Source organism: Lissotriton vulgaris, chromosome 12 (genome assembly GCF_964263255.1).
Source record: "Lissotriton vulgaris chromosome 12, aLisVul1.2, whole genome shotgun sequence".
NCBI classification, from domain to species: domain Eukaryota; kingdom Metazoa; phylum Chordata; class Amphibia; order Caudata; family Salamandridae; genus Lissotriton; species Lissotriton vulgaris.
Window position 1 is genome coordinate 490,302,413 of NC_141700.1, and position 27,662 is coordinate 490,330,074.

Genomic DNA, 27,662 nt, shown 5'->3' on the forward strand with positions numbered 1-27,662 from the left:
GCGAATCATCCGCATATGTCATAAGTTCTAGGCCTACTCGCTCTGCTAAATCGGCGAGAGGGCGGAGATACTGATTAAAAAATAACGGGCTCAGAATTGAGCCCTGAGGCACGCCATGTGGAGAAAGAAAGGTGTCTGACTGAGCTTGCGAGGACGAGATTTGAAACTTCCGGTTGCTCAAGTAAGACGCGATCCAGTCAAGCGCTTTCCCTCCGACACCATCATCACTCAGCCTAGCAAGTAGTCTGTTGTGTGAGATGGTGTCGAAGGCCGCACTTAGATCAAGTAAGACAAGAGCAACAGTTTGCCCCTCGTCCAAGAGTCCCTTGATCTTCTCGGTGACACCCAAGAGGGCGGACTCGGTGGAATGGCCCGCCCTAAAACCTGACTGAGAAAAATGGAGAAGGTTATTGTTCTCCGTGTATATTGAGAGTACACCGTGAATATGCCGACTAGACCGATGTACACAATGGCGCCGCCTTCTAACTAGTACACAAGTTACAATGGTTTCTCCACTTATCAAAGCCTAATAAAGTGCATTTGAACAGATCTCTTATTTTTCAAGCTTATGACCCAGTCCATCAAAACCGACAACGAAAGAAAGGTGTACATATCCTCCGAGTTGTTAAGACCGTTAGGACATTTACTATCGAATTCGAGAATACGCCTAGTCTCCAGTTGTCTTAATAGTAGTTCTCTGTTTCCACCTCTGCGTTGTTTAGGTACAGAGGCCACCACAAAGTACTGCAAACAATTCACATTGTTATTGTGGACTTGCTTAAAGTGACGAGCCACTGGATAAGTGGGGTCACTGTGCAGGATTGCTCGAAGATGCTGTAAAATCCTCACCTGCAGCTTGGTGCTTCCGATGTAATTCAAGCCACAGCAGCACGTGAGGACATAAACAGCAAATTCGGTTTTGCAATTGAAGCTTCCCACTATTTTACTTGCAGTAGTACTAAAAGGCGTCTGGTATTCACTTTTGTTTACCCCAAATGTACACGCTCTGCAGGAAGAACATTTGCGAAAGCCTAGAGTGGGTTTTAACCAGATAGAATTGGTTCTAATCTCAGGACTGGGTTGATCCAGAATAGAACCCATATGCCTAGCTCTGCTAAATGTAATATTAGGGGTCAACGGTAAGCTGGTACGTTAAACCGGATCAGTGAGTACAATAGCCCATTTTTTTTTTAATATGGATCTGATCTTCTGTTCATTCTCGCTATAGGCAGTGATCAGTCTGGGACCTTGGTTAACTAAAATGTCTGCATTTGGAGCACTGGGTTCTAGAGGCTGTACATTTTCTTCCGACATATTAGACAATAGGCTGTCTCTAGATCTTGTTTTAGCTTTGGCCATGGCACTATTAAGCAACTTGTCAGTGTAACCACGGACCTTGAGTCTTTGCAATAGTTCTTTTGCGCAGATTTCAAAGTCGCTATCTACGCTGCAGATTCTTTTTAAGCATAGTAGCTCCCCATAGGGGATACTGGCAACAAGATGCTTGGGATGGGAGCTGGTTGCATGAAGTGTTACATTGCCAGCAATAGGCTTCCTAAACAGAGTACTTTCAACTCTATTGTCTTTTATGTACAATTTGACATCCAGAAATTCTATCTTGGTTTTATCTATGTGGGATGTAAAATGGAGATTCAAATCATTAATATTAATAACATCAATACATTTTAGTGCTACCACTTCACTTCCTTTCCATGCAATAAAGATATTGTCAATGTACCTAAGGAAGCACACTATGTTATTGTCTAAATGTGCCTTGTGCTCTTTTTTCAATACCTGTTCCTCCCACCAGCCCACGTTCAAGCACGCGTAACTGGGGGAGAAACAGGCTCCCATAGCCACGCCTCTAAGCTGTCTAATCAGATATTTACCAAAAAGGAAAAAATTATTGTTAAGACACTAATTAATTAGGCTAATGATTGCTTTATTATGTTGATAGAATACGCTGGGTCTTTGTTCAAAAAAAGTATTTAACTGCTGTCACGCCCGCACTATGATCAATGCTAGTGTATAGCGATTCTATGTCTAAGGCTATTAGTAACATTTCATCAAACCATGATAAGTTCTTTGTTTTAGATAAAAAATCCCCAGTGTCTTTGACATAGCTAGGCAACATTTTAACCCAATCTTACAGGAAAAAAATCTATATATTGACCAACCTGTTCCGCCACACTGCGTATGGTGGAGATAATAGGTCTCCCTGGAATGGGAGAAACTGCTTCATGGACTTTAGGTATCAAGTATAGTATTGGCAGTACAGGACTATCATTATTGATAAATTTGAATTAATCTTGAGAGATAAGTCCTTCCCTGCGCCATTGCATAAGCTGTTTTTTCAACATATCATTGGCCTCCATGTAGTCCTCATGACTTATTTTCTCATAACACGCAGAGTCATTCAATTGTCTCTTGGCTTCTCTGAAATAATCTTCCTTAGGCCAGATAACTAGGTTACCACCTTTATCAGATTTTTTTAAATTATAATCTCGTTATTATCTCCCAGTTTTTTCATCAGGTTAGCATATTCTTGCTTTTTTTGTTGTATATGTTTCTTTTTTGTACATTTTTAGTTTTTACCTGCAAGTATAATTTTTTGATATCTTCAACTACACAATGGTGGAAGGTGTCAACAGCGTCTTTGGGCATCATGGGAATGAAGTTTGATTTTTTTTTCTTGAATGGGCTGATCCCAGCCCCTTTCTGTAGTAGACCGATTCTTCTAAGTCTCGACTAGGTAGATTTGTCAATGTCAGGGTCTGAATTTGACAATTCACTAGTATTTAAATCGTGCATGTCTAACAAAGTCGGGATATCAGCAGCTATTAAAAGGGGATTCTGTTCACCAATACTTTCACTTTGTTCACCGTTGTTTTTTTTCTTTGTCTTTTTTCAGCACAAAATATTTTTTCAATTTTAGTTTCCTGACAAAACGAAAAATATAATTTCTAGTTGAGGCATAATTAAAAGGTTGGCCAGTACAAAAGTTCTAACCTAACGATAAGAGTTGTTTTTCCGCCACTGTTAATTCCACAGTAGACAGATTAATAATAGATTTATCCAAATCTATTTCTTCCGTTGCCACGTGTCTTTCTTCTTTTTGTTTTTTCCTTTGCTTATGTCTTTGTCTCCTTTCTTTTTTTCGTTTGTTTTTTCTTGAATTTTTGGCCTGTTTTCTTGCCTCGGTCTCAAGGTGCGAAGTCGTTCCTCTACTAAAAAATTCAGCTCCTGTTCTAAATTGAGAATGGTTACTGATGATTGTCTTTCTGACCCTTCAATGCTTGATTCGCTTGTTAATAAGATTGTGTCAATGCTTGAAATTTCCTCATTCTGGCCAGATGCACCACCAGCTGCTTCAGGATAAATAGTATTGGCAATTTCCTTGACAATTAACTTTTTACGTTTCTCATTGCTGTATTTACGTGCGAATGTAAAGATTTGCCCACTATTGTAGTCTGTTTCATCGTGGGCAAATTTATGTGCTTTCCGATTTTTTTATCTTATCCTCATGCTTACGGAGCCTTTCATTAATCGCTTCTCTAGTTGTCTTTATAAAGTCTGTTTCAGTTGACAGTTTTAATTCCTCTTCAATCTTTTCAATTTCCTTTAGGATTTCAACGTGATCTATGGCTGCGTATTTGATAAGGATGTGCACCAAATTCATTGAAGCATTGAGGTTGCTTTCCCCCATTCTTTAAGCATGCAGGGATTTGGTCTGTCTAAACTCGGTGCGAGAAGAATACGAAGACCTCTCGGCACCCGACCCACTTCCGCATATTTAGTCACAGATTTGTGTTCCCACCACTTAGTGATTTCGAGCTTCATGCTCTTTTCTAGGTTTTTCGATAAAGTTTTTACATTGCCCTCTGCCTGATAGCTGCTTTGTGAGGTTGATGGAATGTTGGATGCATTCGCCGGACGTTTGCCAAACACCTCGTCAGCTGCTGCTTCACGCTGACATACAGTCTCATCTGACATTCTGAAGGATATGGATTGTATGGTTTTATTGCTAGCTCGCGTTTTTTTACTTAGTGGCTAAGTCCTCTTAATTGTCTTGAATCTCACCACCTCCGCCTTAATGTGTATGTATGTGTATATGTGTATATGTATGTATGTACATGTATGTACATGTATGTATGTACATGTATGTATGTACATGTATGTATGTACATGTATGTATGTACATGTATGTATGTATGTACACGTATGTATGTATGTACATGTATGTATGTACATGTATGTACGTACATGTATGTATGTATATACATGTATGTATGTGTGTGTATATATATATATATATATATATATATATTTAAAATCAATAATAAAAATACATCTATAAATAAATCCTTCTTTGAGATTGAAACTAATTTCTAGGTTTTCCCCTGTCTGTTTTGAAATTTCTTTTCTTTTTGTTAATAATTTTTACGACTGGTATGGAGGCGGCAAACCAGCATGCTTGTTCCAAGGTAACCAAAATAATGAAGGTGCTCATGATCGAGCATAGAGGCAATATGTAAATATCTTTCACTTTCTGCTTTCCAACTGTGTACCTGCACTTTTTTTAATAAGGGCTTATTGTTGTTAGGAATGTGATTTGAGATTTCTTTTTTTGTGCAGTGCCCTTTATGATGGTGGATTTTAGATGCTTACTTCCATTTTCTCTCTTCCTTACTGTCTCTCCAAGGCTGTGGGATCAAGAAGATTAGTGCAGCCAACATGAAGAGTAGCCAGTACGTACCAATCCACTCCAAGCAGATCCGTGGGCTGGCATTCAGCAACCAGACAGACGGCTTGCTGCTCTCTGCTGCTCTGGACAATACAGTTAAACTGACTAGGTGAGTGTGTTGTAAAATACGATCACTATGCATGAAGCTGGTGTCGCCGTTTGTTTAAATTTGACGAGCAGCACCTTGCCATTTCCCTTGTGCAGATCTCTGATAGCACACTTTATTAGGTTCTGGTTAGGACTCCTTCAGCCCCCCTTCTCCTGCATTTTTAGGTTGAGGGACCTATAAGCTGTGCAAAGCGCAGCTTCAGGTCCGCAGATCTCATGTTTTGGAGTAGGGCAGTTTAAACCCGCCTCTCTGCTCTGTTCGCTTCCATTGGTTGGCTTCCTAAACGGAGGCCTGCCATTGGAAGAGAAGGGAGTCACTCCAAACAAGCCCCGTCTCTTTCGGATTCGGAGGCGTAAGTTTTGCTGTTCTTTAGCTCGTGTCGTCGTCCGTCACTCAGGACAGCAAAACACGCCCCCGAATCTGAAAATGGCGGCCTTTTTTTTTTGTGCCATTTTGCGACGACCGCCGCACCAAGAAGTTGCCGAGTCCTCGCCCCTGCTGCTGCATTACTGCAACAGAGCTCGCAATGGCCGGGGAGTTAGGCGGAGGCAGCCCGGCCCAGACAGAAGACACGCACAGGATCGCAGGTACGGAGCGGGAGCCAGAGCGCACAAGCAGCAGCCCCACTACACCCCGTCCTGCAGCTCGCACAGCCTGCACTCCCCATGGCCACCGGCGCCGTGCTGAGCATGTCCTCCCAGCTGGGCCCGCAGCGCCTCTACCCGGGAATGCACCAGGAGGAGCCTCCCGTTTTCGCCCAGCTCAAACCAGTGCAGCTGGGGGCCCGCGGGGGCGGCCCAGGTCTCTATGAAGAGGACTCTCTAAAGACCCCCTCCGGAGGCGACCGGCTGCTGCCGGAGGTGCAGGTATGTGGCATGCAGCTTTAGCGTGAAGGCTCGGGGCAGGGCTGATTGATTGCATTTTGGAATTGTGACTCAACAATTAAAGGCGCGTTTGAGCTCATAGGGGCAGAAGGAGCAGGCAGCAGATGTGACATAATTGCACAGCCTTCCGTAATTCTTGCCGGCGTGGGCTCATTAGTGATGCCAAAGAGTCCCCGCAGCCCCCAACACGCAGGCTCCATGCTACACATTTCTCCACGGAGGCTGAAGGCACGCGAAGTGTTTGTTTCCGCTTATTTCCCTGTGTCTTTCTTTCTGTTCGTCGCTCCCAGGCCGAGAATGGCATGCGTGTTAACACATTTGAAATAAAACGCGCATTCAACTTGAACACCCCAGAGAAGTATGCGCACGTGATTCAAAAGCGATTTTCCCAGAGCAGACTTTCCACCTCCAAAACCAAATGTTTTTAGAACCCGTGACCCCAGATCCACACCACGCTCTCGGATCTGAACACTGAAGACCCCTAGCCCCCCCCCACCCTGGTATCAAAGACACAGGCTTGACTTTGTGTGGTCCAGACCATACTTACGCCACCAAATTCTGGCATTCAGTGCACTGCATTGACCTCCGGTTGTGTGGTATCAGATTCAACACTGACCGGACCCTCCATCCTGTCATTTCATAACCTACACTACCCCCTCATCCTGGGACATTCCAGACGCTACACTGTCTGCCCCCACCCAATCATTGGCATTCCACACACTGGGAGGGGGGGCGAGGGGGCTGTCCTTGTCGCGTGGTGGAAATCTCTTTCAAGAACCAGCTCCGAGAGTCCCTGAATCCCAACCAGAGCATCCATTTCTCCTCCCATCCACTATTCTAGCTCCACTCTCTCGTTGATTCAACGAGACAGCGCCCGCCTCCCCGCTACCCCCCCCCCCCACACACACACACATAAAGAGCTGAGCAACACAGACCTCTCATCTCCACACACCTTTTGCGCTCAGCAGTCTGCGCTGGAACCACACACGCACAAACACACACACCACCCTCCACTCAACAATGAACCGGCTTGGGCTGCCAGCGCTTCGATGCTGCAGCAGGTCAGTAGCCGCTAGAAGAGGGTGTGCGGCGGGTGAGGTGTGCAGGCAGGGCTTGGTGTGGATGCTGTGTGGTGCTTGGAACGGGCGTGAGAGGTCGGCGTGGTACTGCATAGGAGTTTAACGGTGTGCGGCGTACTTAGCAGTACCATTAACGCTATAAAACAAAAAAAATAGCGCTTCACACGACACGTCTAGGTTTCTAAGCGCTCTAAATAAAACGCGTTGCTTTACTAATCGAATGGAACTCGTACCAGTGAGCAGGTATGCAGGAGTCATGGGGTTGTAGGGTGCGCCGGAGTTAATGAGGTGTAGTGGTGTCAAATTGGTGGGGTTGGTGTAGGACTCATTGACTGGTGTAGAGATACTGTAGGGGAGTGGAGAGGGGCTAAGTGTTAATGGGTGTTGGACGAGTGTGTCGTGTTCATGCGAATGGTATGAGTGGACGTGACGGGGTAGTTTCGTGGGTATACGTGTTGGGTTGTGCTCTAAGTGTGTGGCATGTGTATGTGTTTGTGTAATCTACTTATTGGACATTTGATGTTAGTGTGTTGTGTCAAAGATGACTCAGTGGAGCCTATAGGTGTGATGTAGATGGATGATATACATCAAGGTGTAGATGTGGTTATAGATGGTGTGTGTGTGTGTGTGTGTGTATGTAGCCTGAGTGTTTGGAGTGCGTGCAATGGGTGAGGGAATCTTGTAGGGTTTGAGAATGTAAGCGGTAGGTTCTTGGGGTGAAACCTATGAGTCTCACACCAAGGGTGGTCATAATAGTGGGAGGGTGATGTTAGATTTTAGAGAGAGGCTGAAGGGAGACATGTATATATCAAGCTGTGGGACGAGTTTTGAATGCTAATGTAGAGTTTAGGATTTTTTTATTTGTGTGATAAGCAGGTTTATTAATTGAATGCAGGAGGATTATAGCAGTGCGGTCCAACGTGTGATTGTTTGGAAGTGGTTTTATCTCATGGTGTAGAAGATTTGGGGTGAGTGTAGAGTGGTTAAAGGGGTTTACAGTGCATTGAGGAGGTGGGACAGTAGGCAGGATATGTGTTAGCATAGTCTGTGTGTGTGGCGCTCGGTGTGTGTGTGTGTGTGTGTGTGTGTGTGTGTGTGTGTGTGTGTAGCTCTGTGGCTAGCTTTTTAGGTTTTGCCTCGCCAAAAAGATGCGCTCTGCGCATCTTTTTCGCGCAGGCGAAAACCTGATGAGAACTGTAGTGTGCTTTGGGTCGGCCCTCGTCATTCATTGGCTGGCTCCGTAAATGGAGCCTAGCCATTGGACGAGGGGCCTGTCCGTCAATGCCGGACCAGACACGGGGGCGTTCCCGACATTCTTTGGCTTTTGCCGACGTCACGCGACGTCAGGCGAAAGCCGGGAACGCCCCCGAATCTGTTCCGGCATTGCCGGCACTTCTGCGTCTCTCCTCCCCCGTTTCCCGCCCCGTGACTGGCCGGCCGGCCAATCCTAGCGCGGCCGGCCGGAAGTGCCCGCCCCCGGCAGCCCGGGGGAAGAAGGAAGACGGCAAAAAGTATGGCGGCGCCCGCGGGGCTCCCGTGGCCTGGAGGGAACCCCGGGAGATGCGGAGGACGTTGCCTCAGATCCCTCTGATGTGCCGTTCCAGTCTTTCTGTTCTACACTACAAAGTTTGGTTGGTCAGGCACCTTCTGCCAAGTAAAAGCAAAGTATTTTTCTTTCTATGTTCTTCCTAACAGGTAGGCTAAGAGACTGGATATTCTGGTGACCAAGGTGTTTGTATGAGGCAGTCTGTTGTTAAGATCATGTAATACTCTGCATCCGAGGACCTAGAGTGCAAAAGGGTTGTGGAAGTTACCCTCCACGGTGGTCTTCAGTTTACATGACTATTTGCGAAGTCACATCTGAGATTTCTTGGTATTGAAGTGGTGAAAGAGCCATGCAGACTTATCTGGATGTGGTTGATGCTGCAACCGGGCCATTGTGTTGGCTTGAAGCTGATATGCGTAGATGAGATCTAAAGGCTTGACAGGGAACGTCCACACCCAGGTGCTGAACATCCTTTTAGTGGCCAGTGTTTGTTTGAGGGAAAACCAGACCCTTTACTTAAATGATTTACACACAGTAGTCTTTTGGCTAGGGATCTGGAGTTGACTAGTCGGGCCTGCTGCGTGCACCACCAATACGGAAAGCTCTTGGCTTTTAAGCACATATTTGCAAAATGGGCTGAGCAGCCTCAGCATATAAATCCTTTATTTATCGCTAGTTAAGAGGTCATTTTTCGGGTAGAGGCAGGCAGCATAGTCCATCTTCTTTGTCTGCTGCCACGCCTAGAATTTCAAAACTTCGGTAGGTCATTGGGGATTTCTCACCTTTAGTTCTCGGGTTAGGGTTGGGTGGTGCATTGGAAGATCCCCTCGGACGAGCGGCTCCTGCAGATTGCAAAAGATGGATGGACCTCGCTGCTTCTGGGCTTGCACGGGCTGACCGGTGATTGGAGCGGATTCTTGGTTCCAGATGAGGCACACCTTACTGTTTTCTTGTCTAACCGTCTTAGCAGTACACATGAACGGAGGAACAGTTTTGCTACCATGCTAATCTATTGCCGGGACTAAACCTTATAAATAAACGGAAGAGACGCTCTGACTGCACCTTGTGTCTATTTGGAAAGTTAATGATGGAACTGTGAACGAGGCTGTCACAAGATGCTCTCTGTAAAAGAAAATGATGAAAGTCACTGTATCTGGTGCGTTACAGGCGGCAGCCATATTGTGATACTCATGCACACGTCTTCTTTGTTTCGAAGGGAGCATGGAAAATGATAAATATTAACTTTAAAACACGTGCTGTCTCTTTTAGTAAGGTAAGTTAATGGCGGGTGCATAGATTGGCGTCTTTTTTGCCAGCCTGTCATTGACATAGTCCAAGGCCTCTGCCGCTTCTTCTGGAGAGACCCACGACTGAGAATGCAACAGGCTGGTGAGATGTCCGCTCAAAATATCTGCATTCTTATCTCTTGACTAAGCACCGAAGGTAGAACAACAGCACTAGGAAACGGGCACATGTGGAAGCCTCCGATGTTGCGTAGAATGTGGAAATATTAACCTTAGTCCTTATTACTAACTCCCAAAGGACACCCCCTCACTATGTTATGGATTTATATGTTTTTCTAGCAAGCAAGGACTACAGACACGGGGGCGTTCCCGACATTCTTCTTTGTTTCGAAGGGAGCATGGAAAATGATAAATATTAACTTTAAAACACGTGCTGTCTCTTTTAGTAAGGCAGGAAAAGCCAAACGTCTTGTTGTACACGTGCATTTCGCCATGGCAATAAATACACAACCACACGTTCCAGAATTCCCAGGTAAACAGTCCCTGGAAACGAATCCACACCTGACGTGACCACTTGAGATCTGTCATCAGGCGTTGCCTGCGTTTTTCACTGTTATTCTGGAAATGCTCCACTTTGAGTCACCGTGTTTATTAGTACATTTATCTGAATTTTTGAAATGGATAAAAGGACACATTCAGCGTGGAGGGGCCACCGCCCCCCCCCCCCCCCCCCCCCCCCCCGAAAATTACTTTACTGAATGGGAAACGTTATTTTAAGCAGAATAGGGAATAATTTTACCCGGGGCGTGGTAGTCGCGCTAGAAATGCAGCTTTTTTGGCAGGCACACAGATAAAAATAAACAAATCCGGCTTAAACAGTAATGTTGTTGGCAGCTTTTTATTAAAGTGCGTTTTGCTTTGTGTCCTCGGCGAAGTGGTGTTCTTATCTCTGTTGGTGGCGTGGTATCTCCGGTTCACATCCTGGAGGACGTCCCAATCTGTGACAGTCTTCCTGTGGTTTGCAGTCCAGTTTTGCCCACTGTGTATTGTTGTGCATTCACCTACTACAACAGTTTACTTTGTATGTTCAGTGCTTCAATTCTTTAGCTTCTATTGCTGGGTTTAAAAAAAAAATATTTTCATATTCTCGGTTATTGTACTTGTGTTTACCGCGGATATATCAGTGTGCCTCACTTAAGTGCCATTTCTTAGCTAAACTGCTCTTTAAAATTGGAGGCTAGCGCAGCGTACGAAGGGGGTGTTGAACGGCTCCTGTCAGGATTGGGAGGTGGGGGCTGCGTCATGCGTGCGCAGTTTATTTTTCCGGGTATCTCGCGCTCTCCAGTGACGCCGAGATTGATGGATCGAATACAGACTGCGCAGAATGATAACTAATGCACACCAGAAGGGTCTGGTATCCTCTGTGGATGAGATCTAAAGCCCTGTGACTCGCATTAAATGTAGCATACTTCTGCTCTGTGTGGGGGGGGCTCTGTGTGGGTGTATGTGTGGAGGGCGCTGTGTGGTTGTGTGGGGGGGCGCTGTGTGTGTGTGTGGGGGGGCTCTCTGTGGGTGTTTGTGTGTGGCATTTGCGAGAGATTAAGCTATTGGCATTGTAAATGACAATGCCATTTATTTATGTTAAAAAAACATAAATAAAAATAATGTCAAGAGCAATGCCAATAGCTCTAACTTTAACAAAGGCAAAACCATTGCATTGTAAATGCTTGTTTTGTAGGTGGTTCTATGTGTGGGTGACTGTCTGTGTGAGAGTGGCTCTGTGTAGGTGGCTCTATGTGAATGACTGTGGGTGGCTCTGTGTGTGTGACTCTGTGGGGTAAATGCAATAGGTCATGCATTTGTGAGCGATTAGGCTATTGGCATTGTAAATGACAATGCCATTTATTTAACGATTAAGCTATTGGCAATGTAAATGACAATGCCATTTTTTTATGATTAAAAAAAGTCATGAGCAATGCCAATAGCTCTACCTTTAATAATGCCGAGACCATTGCATTGTAAATGCTTGTTTTCTTATCCTACCACACCATTAAAAAGCAGGCTTTGGTAATGCCAATACGTCAGACTTATAAATGAAAGTGCCTTTCAATCATTGATTGTTAAAGCACTCAAAAAAACATCATGCATGCATTGTCACACATAAATCCGTTCATCCACACACTACCTCATTCTTATGTTCACCCATTTACACAACCATTGTAAAACCCACACACACTTAAGCTCAACAACATACACAAGATAATTAAAAGAATAAAAGTAGAAAAAAGAAAACAAGCTGCTGCCTAAACATGATACCTGTTTACAAAAATAAGTAAAGTTAAATAAAACAGTGGGTGGCCGTCTTGCAAGGATTTTGTATGTAGTGTATCATTGTGTTGTAGTTCCAGCATGGCCAAAACATTTAGAACAAAAGTGTTGGCCGTCTTGGGATGGTCAAACAATGATTGATACACAATGGCTATTGCCGTTCTTTTTATGGTTGTCTGGTTTAGAGGCAGTGGTAGAGCAGGCTAAGGAACAGTAATATGTTATAAAAATAACTTACAATAAGAAGAAGGAAAGGATTAAAAGGGGTCCTATAAAAGCAGAAAATGTAAAACAAAGGAATTGCCCACCATCCTTGACACTTGAAGCACCACCCTCATTTTCAGCAGGATGCAGACATGTGATCAGACAAATACCATCACTCTCAGAGCAAAAGAGAGCCAATGACTGTAGTGGGTTGACCAATTAACCCATCGTGCATGCTACAGTGAATGGAAGCAGCATGTAAATGAAACCCCTACAGAGGTCTCATCTGGACAGGAGAGTAACATTCCGTTGAAGTCTCTTCCAGTTTTCATATTAATGAATCCATGATTTACCTGTGTTTGTCCCACAACCTGGCCTGGCAGTTCAGTCTGGACTGTTCCCATGGGGCACAGGTTCAAGACTGATTTGCATATGGCTGGGTCCAAACTGGGGTGGCGTAGTGGGCAAAATAACAATGGATTTAACCTAGATCTTTTGACTGTGGGAAAATGTTTACATTGCCAGCATTCCGTCCCTCATTTGTTTGCTATAACACTTTTCTCCCTAAGTGGGATGGGTATGCTCAGACGTGGGTCCCTTGCTCACTGCGCCACTGGATTCAAGCTAGCCTGGCTGAAGAAGGGTGACATACCCTGAAACCGGTCTCAGGATGCTTGTTTCCAGTCCAGGGAGGACCTGGCCTGGCAGTTCGGTCTGGACTGTTCCCATGGGGCACAGGGTCAAGACTGATTTGCATAATGCTGGGTCCAAACTGGGGTGGCGTAGTGGGCAAAATAACGATGGATTTAACCCTGATCTTTTGACTGGGGGAGAATGTTTGTATTGCCAGCATTCCGTCCATCATTTGTTTGCTATAACACTGTCCCACAACCTGACACTGTTGCAGCACGTGCAATACACACTTTAGATGTAAAAAGGGCAATAATGGATTACATTGACAGGACTAAATCATTTAGTAATATTAAACTGTTGTTTGTTGCCTTTGCACTTCCTCGTTTAGGGAAAGCAATTTCTAAATCGGGCATTTAAAGATGGATAGTTAAATGCATACAGACATGCTATGCAAAGGCTAAAGGACTTTTACCTGTTACACCAAAAGCACACTCCTTTAGGAAAATTGCAGCTTCTATGACTTTTTTAGGAAACATTCCTATTGCTGATATTTACAAAGCAGCAACATGGTCCACTCCACACGCCTTCACATAACATTATTGTGTGGATGTATTTGTACGCCAACAAGCCAATGTTTGTCAGGCAGTACTGAAGACTCTTTTTTAGATAACTGCAACTCCCACAAGTTATCCACTACCTAGGGAGAGGGACTGCTTTACAGTCTATGCAAATAATGTGTATCTACAGCACACATGCCTCTAACCGATTATGTTATTTACCCTGTACGCATCTGTTCTTGGCAGGTAGTGCTATAGATTCACATGCCTAACTTGCCAAGGTCAGGTCAAGAGGATGAATGTTTTTTAGCAGTTACCCCTGACGAAGGGCCCCTAGAGGCCTGAAATGCATTGGGTTTTAATAAACTGCTTAAAGATGAAACATGCCTTCAGTGCGTATTTTTGAATGAAGAGGCTCGGATGGCCCATCAAGGATATGAGAAACGGTGGAAAATTGGCATTTCCTTGCCCGTGGATGTATTAGATTTACAAATGACTAAAGACTTGAATTAATGGAATACAAAGGATTAAAATTGTTGACAAATGTTAAAAGGTTTGCAACTGCATCAGCGACAGTGCCATGGTTTGGGGCACTGATTCAGTGCCCTGCTTTAATGATAAATTCACATGCACCATCCCTCTTCCCCAAAGTCTTGTGTAGGTTTCAGTTCATATGCTTTATTTCGTACTTACGGATGGCCATCTCAATGCTTACATAAAACGCATTCTTTAAATTTTCACCTACCCATGGCGAAAGAATCTGAAGATGGAGTTGATGACCATGTGCAGTATTCCCAAGAGGAGGAGCCGCACAGCCTCGTGACTCGAAGTAAATTCCTTGGAACAAAAACAACTTGTAATCATCTGAGCTCAACACTAGATGGTAGACTTATCCAAAGCACATGCATCTACAGCACTACATGCCAAGAACAGATGCTTACACGGTAAGTAACATAATAGTTTTCAATTTGGGTTTGCTCCACTTAGGATATTGTAGCATCTCTATAATTCCATTTATTTCAGCGTCAGATGGACTGGATGCCTTAAAGGGTAATCTGGAACCTGCCTTCACCAGCAAGGGACCATCTTAGTCTTAAGGGGTCAACTTGTCTCCTGCCGCCTTTGTAACGTGACCCCCCAGCGTCTGCTGCTAGCAGCAGATGGCAGCCCCATGTGTACACCCCTACTTTGAGTGGTAAAACTAAGAAAGACTAGGAGGTCTGCCCACCATTGCCAACTCCACCCCTCCTGTTGAGGAGGTGAAGTTAAGCACACTTTTCAGTGCCCTCCATCTTGAAGATGAAGGGACACTTCCAATCAGGGCTAGGATTATGCCCCCTTCCACAGGATGGCGGCATAATTGAGAGTGTAGTCACCCCAGGTAAGGTGCTCATTGGCCCAATCTGCTACTCAACTAAAAAGCCCCCTAAATCTAGTATTAAGGAAGCTCCCTCAAACCTTGAAACTAGATGTGCGACTACCTAAGAAAAAAGACGACATCCCGGGAGCCAACCATGAGCAGAAGCCTTAAGACGACGACTGCCTTGGTCCCCAGCCCGATCAGCCCATCTTCGGTTTAAACAAGCCTGCAACAAAAAGGCGAACTGTCTTGCAGGCAGGGACCTCTGAAAACCTGGGAGGACTGCTGCCTTTGAAAAAGGCCCCAATCTCCTCTGGACAACAGACCTGTCCAGAAGAAATCGTCTCCAAGGACTTCTGTGCCATTTGTAGACATGAGTCTTCACCACTCTGCACCCAACGCCCATAGCCCGAGTCTGAGTGGCTCACCTGTCCAGTGAAGTTTCCCCAGCGATCCTGACCTCGAATCCACCGTTGGCTGACCTCTCTGGATCTCCACAATGGCGCCTGCAGTGTGAATCCAAGACTCCTCTGACCCTCGCCAGCGCTCGTAAGAAGAGTCAGACTTCGAAAGGCTCCCCTGTACCTGAAGCACCTGGGCCTTGGTGAGCTGAGCGGATGTATGACCGTACAACGTGTACCGTCACAACGCATCCCTTTAGCACGCATCCCTTACAACGCAAGTCGTTACCACGACTTGCGTTGGAGGTGCGGATTTCGAATAGTATAATTTACTATTCTAACACCAGTCCCCGTGGACCCTAGGGAAGGTGTTGGGATAGTAAATTTACTATTTTTAAACCTTTAGCGCCCTGGAGCGCAAGTCGTGGTAACGACTTGCGTTGTAAGGGATGCGTGCTAAAGGTACTGTGTTGTGAAAACTTCGTGGTAAACGATGTTTACCGAGCGGAACCGACTGTTCCCCTACGACTTCCTACATCTCTACTTACCTCTGCTGTTGTTGGCCTTCCTCCTCCACTTCTGGTGCGATGCCTTTATCCTGTTTGTTGAAAGCAGAATCCTCATGCCTAACGCTAAAATTGCACCTTGTACCCGACTGGCCCTGTGCCACTGGTGGTGTATGTTTGGGGCTGCTTTATGACCCTTCCTTTGCTGGTTGAACCCCCAAAGATTGCCCACTGCAACTGATCTACTTACCTTCAAGCAATTTGGCTTTGAGCACCCCCAGTCTCCATTAAAACGCATTGGGCCGAACTCCGATTTTGATCTCTGCACCAGCCACCCCTGTGCTGCTGGTGGGGCAGCTTTGGTACTCACCTGACCCGTGCCCACCTTTGGTCCTGAAGACTAGAACTGTAAGTGGCGTACTTAATTGTTTAACCTCATTATTGTGTTCCTCCCTAGAATAACCTTAAACTGTTCAGAAATTAAACTGAGTGTTGAATTTTGAAAGTGAAAAGTGTTTTTAACTCAAAACCTACTTACCTTATTGCAAAGATCCTGATCTTTTTGAGTGAATGTTGTGCAATAAATGTCTTACACTCTTGTGTGTTAAACCTAAGTCTGCTCGCCCACAGTACCACTTTTAGAGCACTTTGGGGTTTACATTGAGGCCTATACATTTGGGGGTACCCCTGGACTCTATGCACGCTATAAGAAGCTGGCTCTGTATAAGGTATTATGACTAGGTGGTTATACCGTGCACAGAGTCCAAGGGTTCCCTATAAGTCCCTTGGAGTTGGTTTTGTCTGGACAAGTCCGCTGTCCACAGGAGATTCGTTTTTTTCAAAGGCACCCCCCCCCCCCCCTAGGGTTTTCAGAGTTCACTGGCTGCAAGACAGGTCAAAAGGTTGCTGAAACTGAAGTTAGGCTGGTAGGGCTGGGGCCAAGGCAGCCATTGTCTTCAGTCTTCTCCGCAGGGATGTCTACTTGCATCTTAGGTCGTCGAAGATCTAGTTTCTAGATCAGGTGGAGCCACCTAAATACCATATTTAGAGGCGTTATTAGGGAGTAGCAGGTAGGGCCAATGGGTACCTTATATGGGGTGACTACACCCTCTATTAGGCCACCCTCCTGTGGGAGAGGGCTTAGAGATAGTCCTGATTGAAGGGGTCTTCATCTTCAAGATGGAGGGGATTGAAAAGTGTGCTTCACCTCACCTCCCCCACCTTAGGGGTGAAGTTAGCATGGGTGGGCACGCTCCTATTCTCCTGAGTTTTCTTGCCAGTTTTCCTGCCCAAATCAAGGGTATAAACCAGGGGCTGCTAGCAGCAAAGGCTGGGGGGTCGCATAACAAAGGTGGCAGATCTTTGAAGCTTCCCCCTTCGAGCACTGGCCCATCCTGGTGAAGGAGGTGTGACACCTCTGCGCAGGATGTGCATTGTTTCCGGTCCCAGAGAACCGGGGCCCTCTACCCAGAGGTCCAGAAACATGTCTGGCAGTGGCTGGCTGCTTACAGACGGTCAGAGACCACACCAGGGTTGGTAGCTTTTCAGGGGGCACCTCTGAGGTGCCCTCTGAGTACTTGTTGCAATAAAACACTTGCTGGCATCGGTGTGGATTTATTGAGAGGAGTCTTTTGGTACTAAATACTCCTGCGCTGAATGAAGCCATCATGGTGCTAGGGAACTCGAGCTGTCCTATTTCCAGCCCATGTACTCTCTATGGCTTCACTGACACTTATAATATTAAGTAATGCCTTAGGACTATGAGGCCTGCTAGAGGGGTGACTTACCTATACCTCCAGGCAGTGCTGGCTGGCATGGCACCCAGATAGGTTGCCTTGTCGACTTTGCCATTTTCTCCCTCCCATGGACATGAAGCTGCAGGGGCATGGTCCTTGTGAGAGGGCCCCAGGGGACCATCTTAAGCTCCCAGGCCCTAGGTGCTCAGAGTACCACTTACTAGGGACATACAGTGGGTAGAAGTACCATTTGGGCATTTGTTATAGGGAAGAAGCTCTAGCACAGTTCCTGGATGACAGGGAATATGTGCACTATATTTAAAACCACAAGAAAGCCAGGCAAAAAGTGGGGGCTAACCTTGCAAAATCAGGCACATTCTCACACACTGTGTAACCACCTAGTGGCATACCATATATAGAGCCCGATTCCTACAGATCTGGATTAAACATATGTTCCCTGTCAGAGTTTTATGCAGGACATGGGAACAATGTACATACCTTTTACCACCGATGTCCTTTGGCTTTACCCTAATTCTAAAGCATGCTCTTTAACATTTGACTGTTACAGAAGCAAAGTCAACGAGTCCAAACAGTACTCTGTTTGGAACTCTATGCCAATCAATAAATCCGTTTTCAGCCAATGCTTTTACTTACTACATAAGCTTTTTTTTATACTTCTAACACCTTGCAGTACACTGTACTTAATCACCTGCGAGCACTTTAATTTGTATACCAACATCTTACCTCATACTTAAGGAGACTTGAGGGACGGCTTAGGCTACTCCTCTAGTACAAGTATCCGTGCAAAGCAGACATTAGCCTTTCCAGAGAATGATGTGGGTAGTGTACGCTTGTGTGGAGGACCCTGCGGTCCGGTTGTCTTTTTCCAAAATGTTGTGAAATTGTTAGTCTACTAAAACAATGTGTTTGAGGCATGTGGGCCACTAAATTCATATCTTGTGCATAGATCGCCGCCTAGTGTTGGGTCCGGATGATTGCACCTTGTTGTCCTGGAAGAGTCTTTTGAAGTACCACGAGATAGGTGGCTCCTCCCCTGGACTACAGTGCGCATGGGCATCCTCTCCATCCTTAGATTGGTTTTTTCCGCCATTGGGTTCGGATGTGTTCCGTGACTCTTGTTCGGAACCTATAGGAAAAACTTGTTTTCTTCAGGCCAAAAGGCCTCTTTAAGCGTCGGTATTGTACTTCGTTCGGTTCTAAGTTACCCTATCCGGTTCCCGGATACTTGAGCACGTGTGCTCCCAGCTTTTTAGGTCCGTTCGAAGATTGACATCGACAATGGAATTCCAGGCCCCGTTTAAACGTTGCCCGGTCTGTAACGCGAAGTACCCTCTCTCAGACGTGCACTCTGTGTGCAACAAATGTCTGTTTCCAGACCACGACGAGGAGAGTTGCTTGGCCTGTTTGAAATTCAGGTCGGAAGAGGCGCTCGCTCTTCGACGTGAGGCGAGACTACCGGCGCGGAGTGCGTCGGATGTGGAGGATACCTTCGAGACTGGGGAATACGAGGGCGTCCAAGAGGAGGAACCGGAACACTTCTCCGACCCGGCCTCCTGTCAAGTATCTTACTACAGAGAAGAGGTAGACGATGAGGACATCGAAGAAGATGAAGCCGTCGAGGTAAGAGACAACGGTATGGCCATTGGAGCCGCAGAGGGCGGCTCCAGCGATGAGCAAGACCCAACCGAAACTTCGGGGGTCGAAAGTGACACTGTCTTGTCAAAGGCTCAGGTCGAAGCATCGCCAGAAGGCCTTAGCCAAGATCTTTATACTCATTCTACAGCCCCGCAACTTGGCCCGGCTAAGAATATTTCAGAGCCTTCGGTGGGTGCGCTTTCGAAATCGAAACCGAAACTGGTCAAACCAGTATTCGGTTTGCAAAGCCTCGTTCCATCGGATCAAAAGAAGGCTCGGAGTCTCATTGCCCCTTCGGGGTCACAAAAGGCTGCCAACCCGAAGATCGGTGCATCCAAAAAGGTGCCAAAGGCCCAAGGAGACGGAGCAACGTCATCTAAGGCTGCCCTCGGGGGCGTGGACACTGAAGACGGACTTGAGTCGCAGCCGCCCCTCAGTCCGAATGCATACAAGTTGATGCTGGTGAAGATTCTCGAAGACAAGCACAAAATGGCCGCGTTGGAACGTGACGCATCAAGCCGCGGCCATTTTGGGAATCCCAGCGCAGCACCTGGCTCGAGGTTGGCGATGGCCGTGAAAAAAGTCAAACAGCCATCGGGGCCTCCACCTATAGTTTTTGGACTGCCTCCGACTGCAAGACCTAAAACGTCTAAGCCGGCACAGGGCACCGACACTGGTAACATGATGTCCAAACTTAAGGGAACGACCGCCACTCCTGAAGGCGTCGGTTCCACTCCACCTTCTTCTGAAAGCTGAAAAAGTTGTACATTGACTCTGCAACCGGAAGACTCACCCTTTTCAAACGGAAGATCTTGCCGGAAAAGCCAATGGAATCCTATCAAATTCCACTTAAAAGGAAAAGAGACTCTGCTTCCTCGCCAGTTCTTTTCGAGTCCCTAGGGCCCTATGGACAAGCCTTTACACATTCCCCCCACACGCACTGAGGATGGTGGGGGGGGATGGCCAGAATGATGAGCAATTCAACTATCCCGATGAATCTAATCAGGATGACTCGCAGGATGTGCTCGACGATCAAGGCATGGCGGACACCCAGTCTTACCAAGTAAAGACAGCCCCCGCAGAGGATACCGCGGCGTTCAACGCTCTAATTGAAAGGGCAGCGTTGAACCACGATGTGGTCATGCATGCAGACCCGGTTGAGGAGGACTTTGTTTGATACCTTCTCTACGTCGGACAGATCGGTGAAGACGCTGCCGATGCTGAAGGGTGTCCTTAAGCATGCCAATGACATTTTCAAGGACACAACCAAAGCAAGGGTGGTGAACCCACGTATTGAAAAGAAATACAGGCCTGCTCCTGTGGACCCTACGTATATAAGAGGTCAATTGCCATTGGACTCTTTGGTGGTCTCCAATGCCCGGAAGAGGGCGAACTCGCAAACAAGTGGTGATGCTCCTCCCCCAGACAAAGAATCTAAAGTATTAGAAGCCTCTGGGAAGCGGGTTGCTGCACAGGCGGCGAATATTTGGAGAATAGCCAATACACAGGCTCTACTGGCTAGATACGATAGGGCTCACTATGATACACTAGAGCAGTTGTTGCAACACTTGCCTAATGAATATAGAGAGGGGGCGGACATGTTGATTCAGGAAGGGAAACTGACCTCAAACGCTTCTATCAAGTGTGCCCTAGATTCAGCAGACACTGCAGCCAGGGCCATTAACATTAGTGTAATGCTAAGGAGGCAGGCATGGTTACGAATTTCAGGATTTAAGCCAGAAATACAAACCAGTTTGCTCAATCACCCCGTTAACCCAGATTTTTGTTTGGGCCTGACGTTGACACGATTCTTGAAAAAAATCAAGAAAGACACCGAGACGGCAAAGTCTATGGGGGCCTTGCAGTCTCAACAGTTCAGAGGGGGTTCTTTTCGTCGCTCAGGTAGTAGAGGGCCGTCAAGAGGGCAAACATCTCAGCAAACACAATACAATAAAGGTGGTGCACAGACCACCTTTAACAAAGGCAATAGAGGTGGATACCGTGGTAACAGCGCCAAAGGCAGAGGACGTGGAAATAACACCAGGTCCTCAGCAAATACCAAACAGTGACGTCTTGTCACTGCCCCCGGACCATGTAACACCGGTCGGGGGACGACTCCAGCATTTCCTGCCAGTCTGGGAAGGCATTACCACAGACTGGTGGGTGAGGCAACTTATCCAGTACGGGTATTGTTTAGAACTGACATCCACTCCACCCGACATACCACCAAGACACCATCCTATGTCCGCAGAGCACTTACATTTATTACAGCAAGAAGTGGCCAGCATGCTGCAAAAAGGGGCCATAGAACTAGTGCCTCTAGAAGAGCACGGAACAGGGGTGTACTCTCTCTATTTCTTAGTCCCAAAGAAGGACGGGTCTCTCAGACCCATTCTGGATCTGAGACCCTTGAACCTATACATCCTTTCAGAACATTTCCACATGCTGACTCTGCAGCAGGGCCTGCCATTGCTCAGTCAGGGGGATTTCCTGGCAACTCAGGATCTGAAGGATGCATATTTCCATATACCCATACATCAGGCACACAGGAAATACCTCAGGTTCACTATACAGAACAAGCACTATCAGTTCAAGGTGCTACCCTTTGGAGTGACCACTGCTCCCAGAGTGTTCACCAAGTGCTTTGCGACAGTGGCGGCACACCTTCGGAGACAACAGATTCATGTCTACCCTTACCAGGACGACTGGCTTGTGCAAGCGAAGTCGGCCCAGCAGTGCTCCAGCCACGTGCCCCGCACAATTCATCTCCTGCACAGTTTGGGATTTTCTCTGAACTATCCCAAGTCGCATCTTCAACCCGCTCAAGTACAGCAATACTTGGGAGCGACGTTGGACACTGTGATAGCTACAGCCCAGCCAAACTCAGTGCGAATCGACAGCATGCAACTGCTGATTCGCAAATTCAGGCCACAACACTCACTACAGGCGCGAGTGTTTCTGCAGTTGATAGGCATGATGGCCTCCTGCATCTTCATAGTCCCGCACGCGAGACTGCACATGCGTCCGCTCCAAGAGTGTTTAGCACCCCAGTGGAATCAGGCTCAGGGACATTTGAAGGACCTAGTGTTGGTGACCGGTCGTGCGTACAACTCTCTGCATTGGTAGAATCCACGCAACCTTTGCAAGGGACGACCGTTCCAAGAGCCTGTACCACAAATAGTGCTCACGACGGACGCATCCCTCCTGGGGTGGGGGGCGCATCTCCTTCATTATACAGTGCAGGGACTATGGTCGGATCAACAGAAGAAGATGCACATCAATCTGCTGGAATTGATGGCAATCTTCATGGCAATGAAGGCTTTCAAGATACATCTGTGCGGCAAGGTCGTGTTGATCTGGACGGACAACATGACGGCAATGTATTACATTCAGAAACAGGGAGGTACTCACTCTCCACAGTTGTCACAATTGGCTCAGAGCATGTGGAAGTGGGCCATTCAGAGGAACATTTTCCTCATGGCGGAGCACCTTCCGGGCCAGGACAACCAGATGGCGGATCTGCTCAGCAGACACAGCCATCAGGTGCACGAGTGGGAGATTCATCCCTCGGTGCTGCAACCGTACTTCCAGCAGTAGGGGCATCCAGACATCGACCTGTTCTCCACAAACGAGAAAGCAAAATGCCCAAACTTCGCCGCCAGGTTCCCACACCCGCGGTCTCAGGGCAATGCGATATGGATGAACTGGTCAGGCAGATTTGCGTACGCTTTTCCGCCAGCCCCGCTCATACCTATACTGGCACGGAAACTCAGACAGCACTCGATGACTCTCATCCTGGTTGCTCCAACGTGGGCGAGGCAAGCATGGTACACCACGTTCCTAGAACTTTCCGTGGTGCCTCACCAAAGACTGCGTCTTACACCCAGTCTTCTCACCCAGAGCCGTGGCGAAGTTCAGCACCCAGATCCGCAACAGTTAAACCTTGCGATATGGCTCCTGAAGTCATAGAATTTGGGTATCTGAATTTGCCTCCTGATTGTATGGATGTCATCAAGGAGGCGAGACGGCCTACCACTAGGGCCTGCTATGCTGCCAAATGGAAACGCTTTGTCATTTACTGTTCCAACCATGACATAAACCAGCTGGATGCATCAACACAGAACATTATTTGTTACCTGTTACATTTATACAGATGCAATCTGGCATACAGCTCTATACGTATTCATTTGGCGGCAATAGCGGCTTACTTACAGAACAGGCAACACCTTTCACTGTTCCGAGTGCCAGCCATAAAGGCTTTTATGGAGGGACTCAAACGAGTCATTCCACCCAGAAGACCACCTTCACCGGTCTGGAATCTTAATATTGTTTTGACCAGACTGATGGGACCTCCCTTCGAACCTCTCCACTCTTGTGAGATACAGTTCCTCACTTGGAAGGTTGCCTTCTTAGTAGCGATCATGTCGCTGAGACGGGTTAGCGAGCTGCAAGCCCTAACCCTTCAAGAACCTTTTATACAAGTTCACGCAAATAGGGTGGTGCTACGCACTAACCCTAAATTCATGCCCAAGGTAGTCTCTCAGTTCCACATTAATCAAACTATTGAACTGCCTGTTTTCTTCCCTAATCCAGACTCGGTTGCAGAAAGATCACTGCACACATTAGACGTCAAACGAGCTCTCCTGTACTATATAGACAGGACGAGGGATTTCAGGAAGACTGAACAACTCTTTGTTGCTTTTTCACCACAGCACAAGGGCAAACCCATTTCCAAATCAGGTATAGGTAGATGGATCGTTAAGTGTATTCAGATTTGTTATCAGAAGGCTAAACGCACACCAACAGTCCCCCCAAGAGCGCGTTCCACACGCAAGCTAGGGGCATCCATGGCTTTCCTGGGTAACATTCCATTAGAGGACATATGTAGAGCAGCCACATGAAATAACATACATACATTCACCAAACACTACTGTGTTGATGTACATTCCAAGCAGCAAGCTGCTGTAGGACAGGCTGTTCTTAAGTCCCTTTTTCAGGCTGCTGCAGCTGGCTCAGGCAACCACCGCTAGGGGAGAAACTGCTATTTATTCTATGCACAAGATATGAATTTAGCAGCCCACATGCCTCGAACGGAATATGCTACTTACCAGTATGCATCTGTTCTTGGCATGTAGGGCCGCTAACATTCATATCGCCCGCCCATCCTCCCCGGTGCCTGTCGCAGCTGTAGTAGTCAGAATTATTTGTAAGCATGGTAATCTTGTATTGTATTGAACTCCATCTCTGCCACAATGGCGAAAAACAATCTAAGGATGAAGAGGATGCCCATGCGCACTGTAATCCAGGGGAGGAGCCACCTATCTCGTGATACTTCAATAGACTCTTCCAGGACAACAAGGTGCAATCATCCGGACCCAACACTAGGCGGCGATCTATGCACAAGATATGAATGTTAGCGGCCCTACATGCCAAGAACAGATGCATACTGGTAAGTAGCATATTCTTTTTTCTTCATATTATGCTTGCACAGTACCTTTCTGTTCTTCATTCTTTTAGTCTGAGGCAGTCTAGGCCTACACTTGCTGACTGGCATTGGAAGCAGTGTTGATTTTCCGTATGTAGCCTTGCACAGCCCATAGAGTGGAGATTGCTTAGAGTCTGCCCAAGGCTATCTGTCTTTGATGCTGTCTGAATTGAGTGCATGTGTGCCCCACTGGTCACATGAGCTTGGAAAGTGCCAGTACCTTTCATGGGGAGGCTTTTCTCTGGTGGCACAGTTTATGACCCTGTTGATTACTTTTCTGTTGGCTTTTTTGTGGGTTCGGAGATGAGCGACAACATGAACAAACCTAGAAGTCATACCCTTATTTTTGCAGCAATGTTGAATTATTGATTAATGTCTTCTCTGACAGCGGGGGGTACCTGCCTAACTAGCACATCATTTCCTTGAGCACTCAGATTGGTCCGTTGAGACCACTGAATGCAACCACAATGTTTTAGTGTCTCACATTTCTAGGCACTCAGGCTCTCGGCAGAACAGCCTGCAAAGCAGTCAGTCTATTCTTTTGAGTGCCCAGCAGTCCTATAATCTGCAGGGATGCTAAGTCTATATGGCAGTCCATCTGTGTTTTAGTTGCCATTGCCCCATGTTTGTTTGCGGGAAGATTTTCTCAGTGCCATTCATGTGAAGAGATTGCATTAGTTACTGGTCCTCAATAAACTGCTCCTCTTGAGTGAGCTCAAATTTTCAAGCAAAACCTCAAAAAAAAAAAGAAATAAAAAAATCGCCTGTGATATGCACACAGAAAAACTGAGCTCCAGGACTTTGCACATGTAATCTGAATATCTTGTTCTTAAACTCCATTGGCATGAGTTTTTAATTCTTGTGCAGCAGTCCCTCCTGCAGGGAGTCCATGGAACTTCTAAAAGAGTATCCTAATAACCAATACATGAACCACGTGTCTCAACGTCTGTTAAGACAACAGACTTCTTTTTCGTTTGCTTCCTTTTACCCCATTGGAAGTTACGAATAGATTTGAAGCCTTCTCGGGCCTTGATGGCTGCGAATGACGGTCGGGGTCCCCAGACAGTATTTCTTCATCGAATAGGATTAATGATTCTAAAGAGAACCTAACCCCCTACAATCAAACTTTGGTTCCTGAGTACATAGCAGTTGCAGCTAGCACAGAAGTTACCCAACAGAACATGGGTTACAGTAACTCATCTCCAGATCTTAATGATAGGATAAATTTTATGCATACCAAATCCCCGACATCCCACGACCCCACCCAACCCCAGGATCTGAAACCCCCTGAATCTAGATTTTCCCACAATAATCCATACACCTTTTCCATACTATTCTGGAATGTAGCGGGTTTACGCCCAAAATCCAACCTGCAACCATGGCTGGACACGATAAACCCACATCAAGTAGTATGCCTGCAGGAAACCTGGTCAACTGACCCCATCCATCTGCTGGGCTTCAAAACATTTTTTGTCCCGGCATCCCCAAGTGTCTTTGGCAGACCTAAGGGAGGTTTAGTAATTTATGTAACTAACAATCTTTTTCCCTCACATATAGTGGAACTGAAGGGCGAAGAGAGTTATCAAATCCTTGAAGTGTCCTTTAATAAGTGTATAACGTATTTCCTGGTTAATTTCTATAATAACTTGGACTCCGTTAACTGTGTGAGGATTTTAAATGAAATTACAGCCTTTTTGACCGCCCAGCGGATTAAGAATCTGTCTTCTTCTGTGTATGTCATCTGGGGAGGGGATTTCAATATCTCACTGTGTAAAAATTGTAAAAATGGTAATTGTAGGTTACTAGATGAATGTGATCTTACTCTGTCTTATTTTGTGCATACACTCACTTGCAATTATCTAAATGAATGTCTCTTTTCCCTGGAGTTGGTCTTCGCTAACGAATCGACCGATCCCCCGACTGATTTCTTGCCTACCTTTCACGGGAGAGGGCTGTCGAGTACTATAGACTTTATACTGTCTTCTCAGAGCATGAAAGGCCAAATTGTAAATTTCAAAACTGGCTCGACCACTGGCAGCGACCACTTCCCAAATAGTCTAGTGGTGCTACCAAAAAACGTACCCCTCAGTCCTGTAACTAATAGTTTGTTAACCCAACAAACCCTGACTATGGACAAAACGAATGGCTTTTCTGTAAAAAGGGCTAAGACTGACCCGACAGAAATGACCAGAAAAATTTTAACCAAAGCACTTCCATGGGTACAAAAATGTTTGGAGTTAGATCCCCCCCCACTGCAGGTTATTACTAGCTTCCAAGAAATTACTAGAACTATCAGAGAGGAGCTTTTCCGTAAACAGACCTCTAAAAAGCCATCATCTAATGGATGGTTCAATTCTCACTGCCATAAAGCCCTATCCAACTTAAAGGCGGCTCTTCGGAATACAGAGAGAAACAAAACTGAAATAGCTAATCTAAGAAAGCAGTATAACCTCGCCCTACTTAATCGCAGGAAAGAATTTAAGAGTAATCTATGGGCCCAGCTCCACGAGAGCTGTCTAAATAAAGATAGTGTTCTGTTTTGGCGAGTAGTTAAATCCCCATTTCTGGCTGACTCATCGGCCGCGAGACATCTAGATGTCGCGGTGACGGCTTACGCGTGGGTCTCCCATTTCTCCAAAATTTTTGACGGTAATCCAATTGAGTCCAGTAAGGAGGGCGCAGTCATGGGTGCTCAACCTTCGGACAAAATCTACCCGATAAATCTCTTATTTGATCACAAAGAGGTAATTAAAGCCCTGACAGCTTCCAAAACTGGTAAGGCCCCAGGACCCGACGGGGTACCGGTAGATATTTATGTCCATAATCTCGAACTTTGGTCCCCCCTGATTACCCAGGTTTTAGCGGCAGTCACATCTGCCGGCTTAATTGACTCTTGGTCCACATCTATATTGCTTCCTATCTTTAAGAAGGGCGACCGCAACGACCCCGCCTGTTATAGGCCTATCTCCCTTCTGGACTCCCTGGGAAAAGTGGCAGGCCGGTTGATATTGGAGCGCCTTCAAGATTGGGCGACCACTAATAACATCGTGACCGACCTGCAATATGGGTTCCAGGAGGGCCTCAGCACAGTGGAGCAGGTTCTGAATCTTTCCCTCTTGATAGGGAAATATACCGGAGCCAAAAAGTCAAATCTGTTCCTGGTGTACGTGGACCTCAGCGCAGCATTCGA

General features: G+C 46.4%; 1 protein-coding gene across 1 annotated transcript in view; it reads left to right on the forward strand.

The window, feature by feature from the left end:
* Window positions 1-27,662, forward strand: part of RFWD3 (ring finger and WD repeat domain 3) — a 328,893-nt gene that overhangs the window by 146,924 nt on the left and 154,307 nt on the right. Inside the window, exon 9 of the mRNA XM_086945238.1 lies at window positions 4,703-4,853. Coding sequence (XP_086801364.1) covers window positions 4,703-4,853 — 151 coding nt within the window. The remainder of the gene's footprint in view (window positions 1-4,702; window positions 4,854-27,662) is intronic.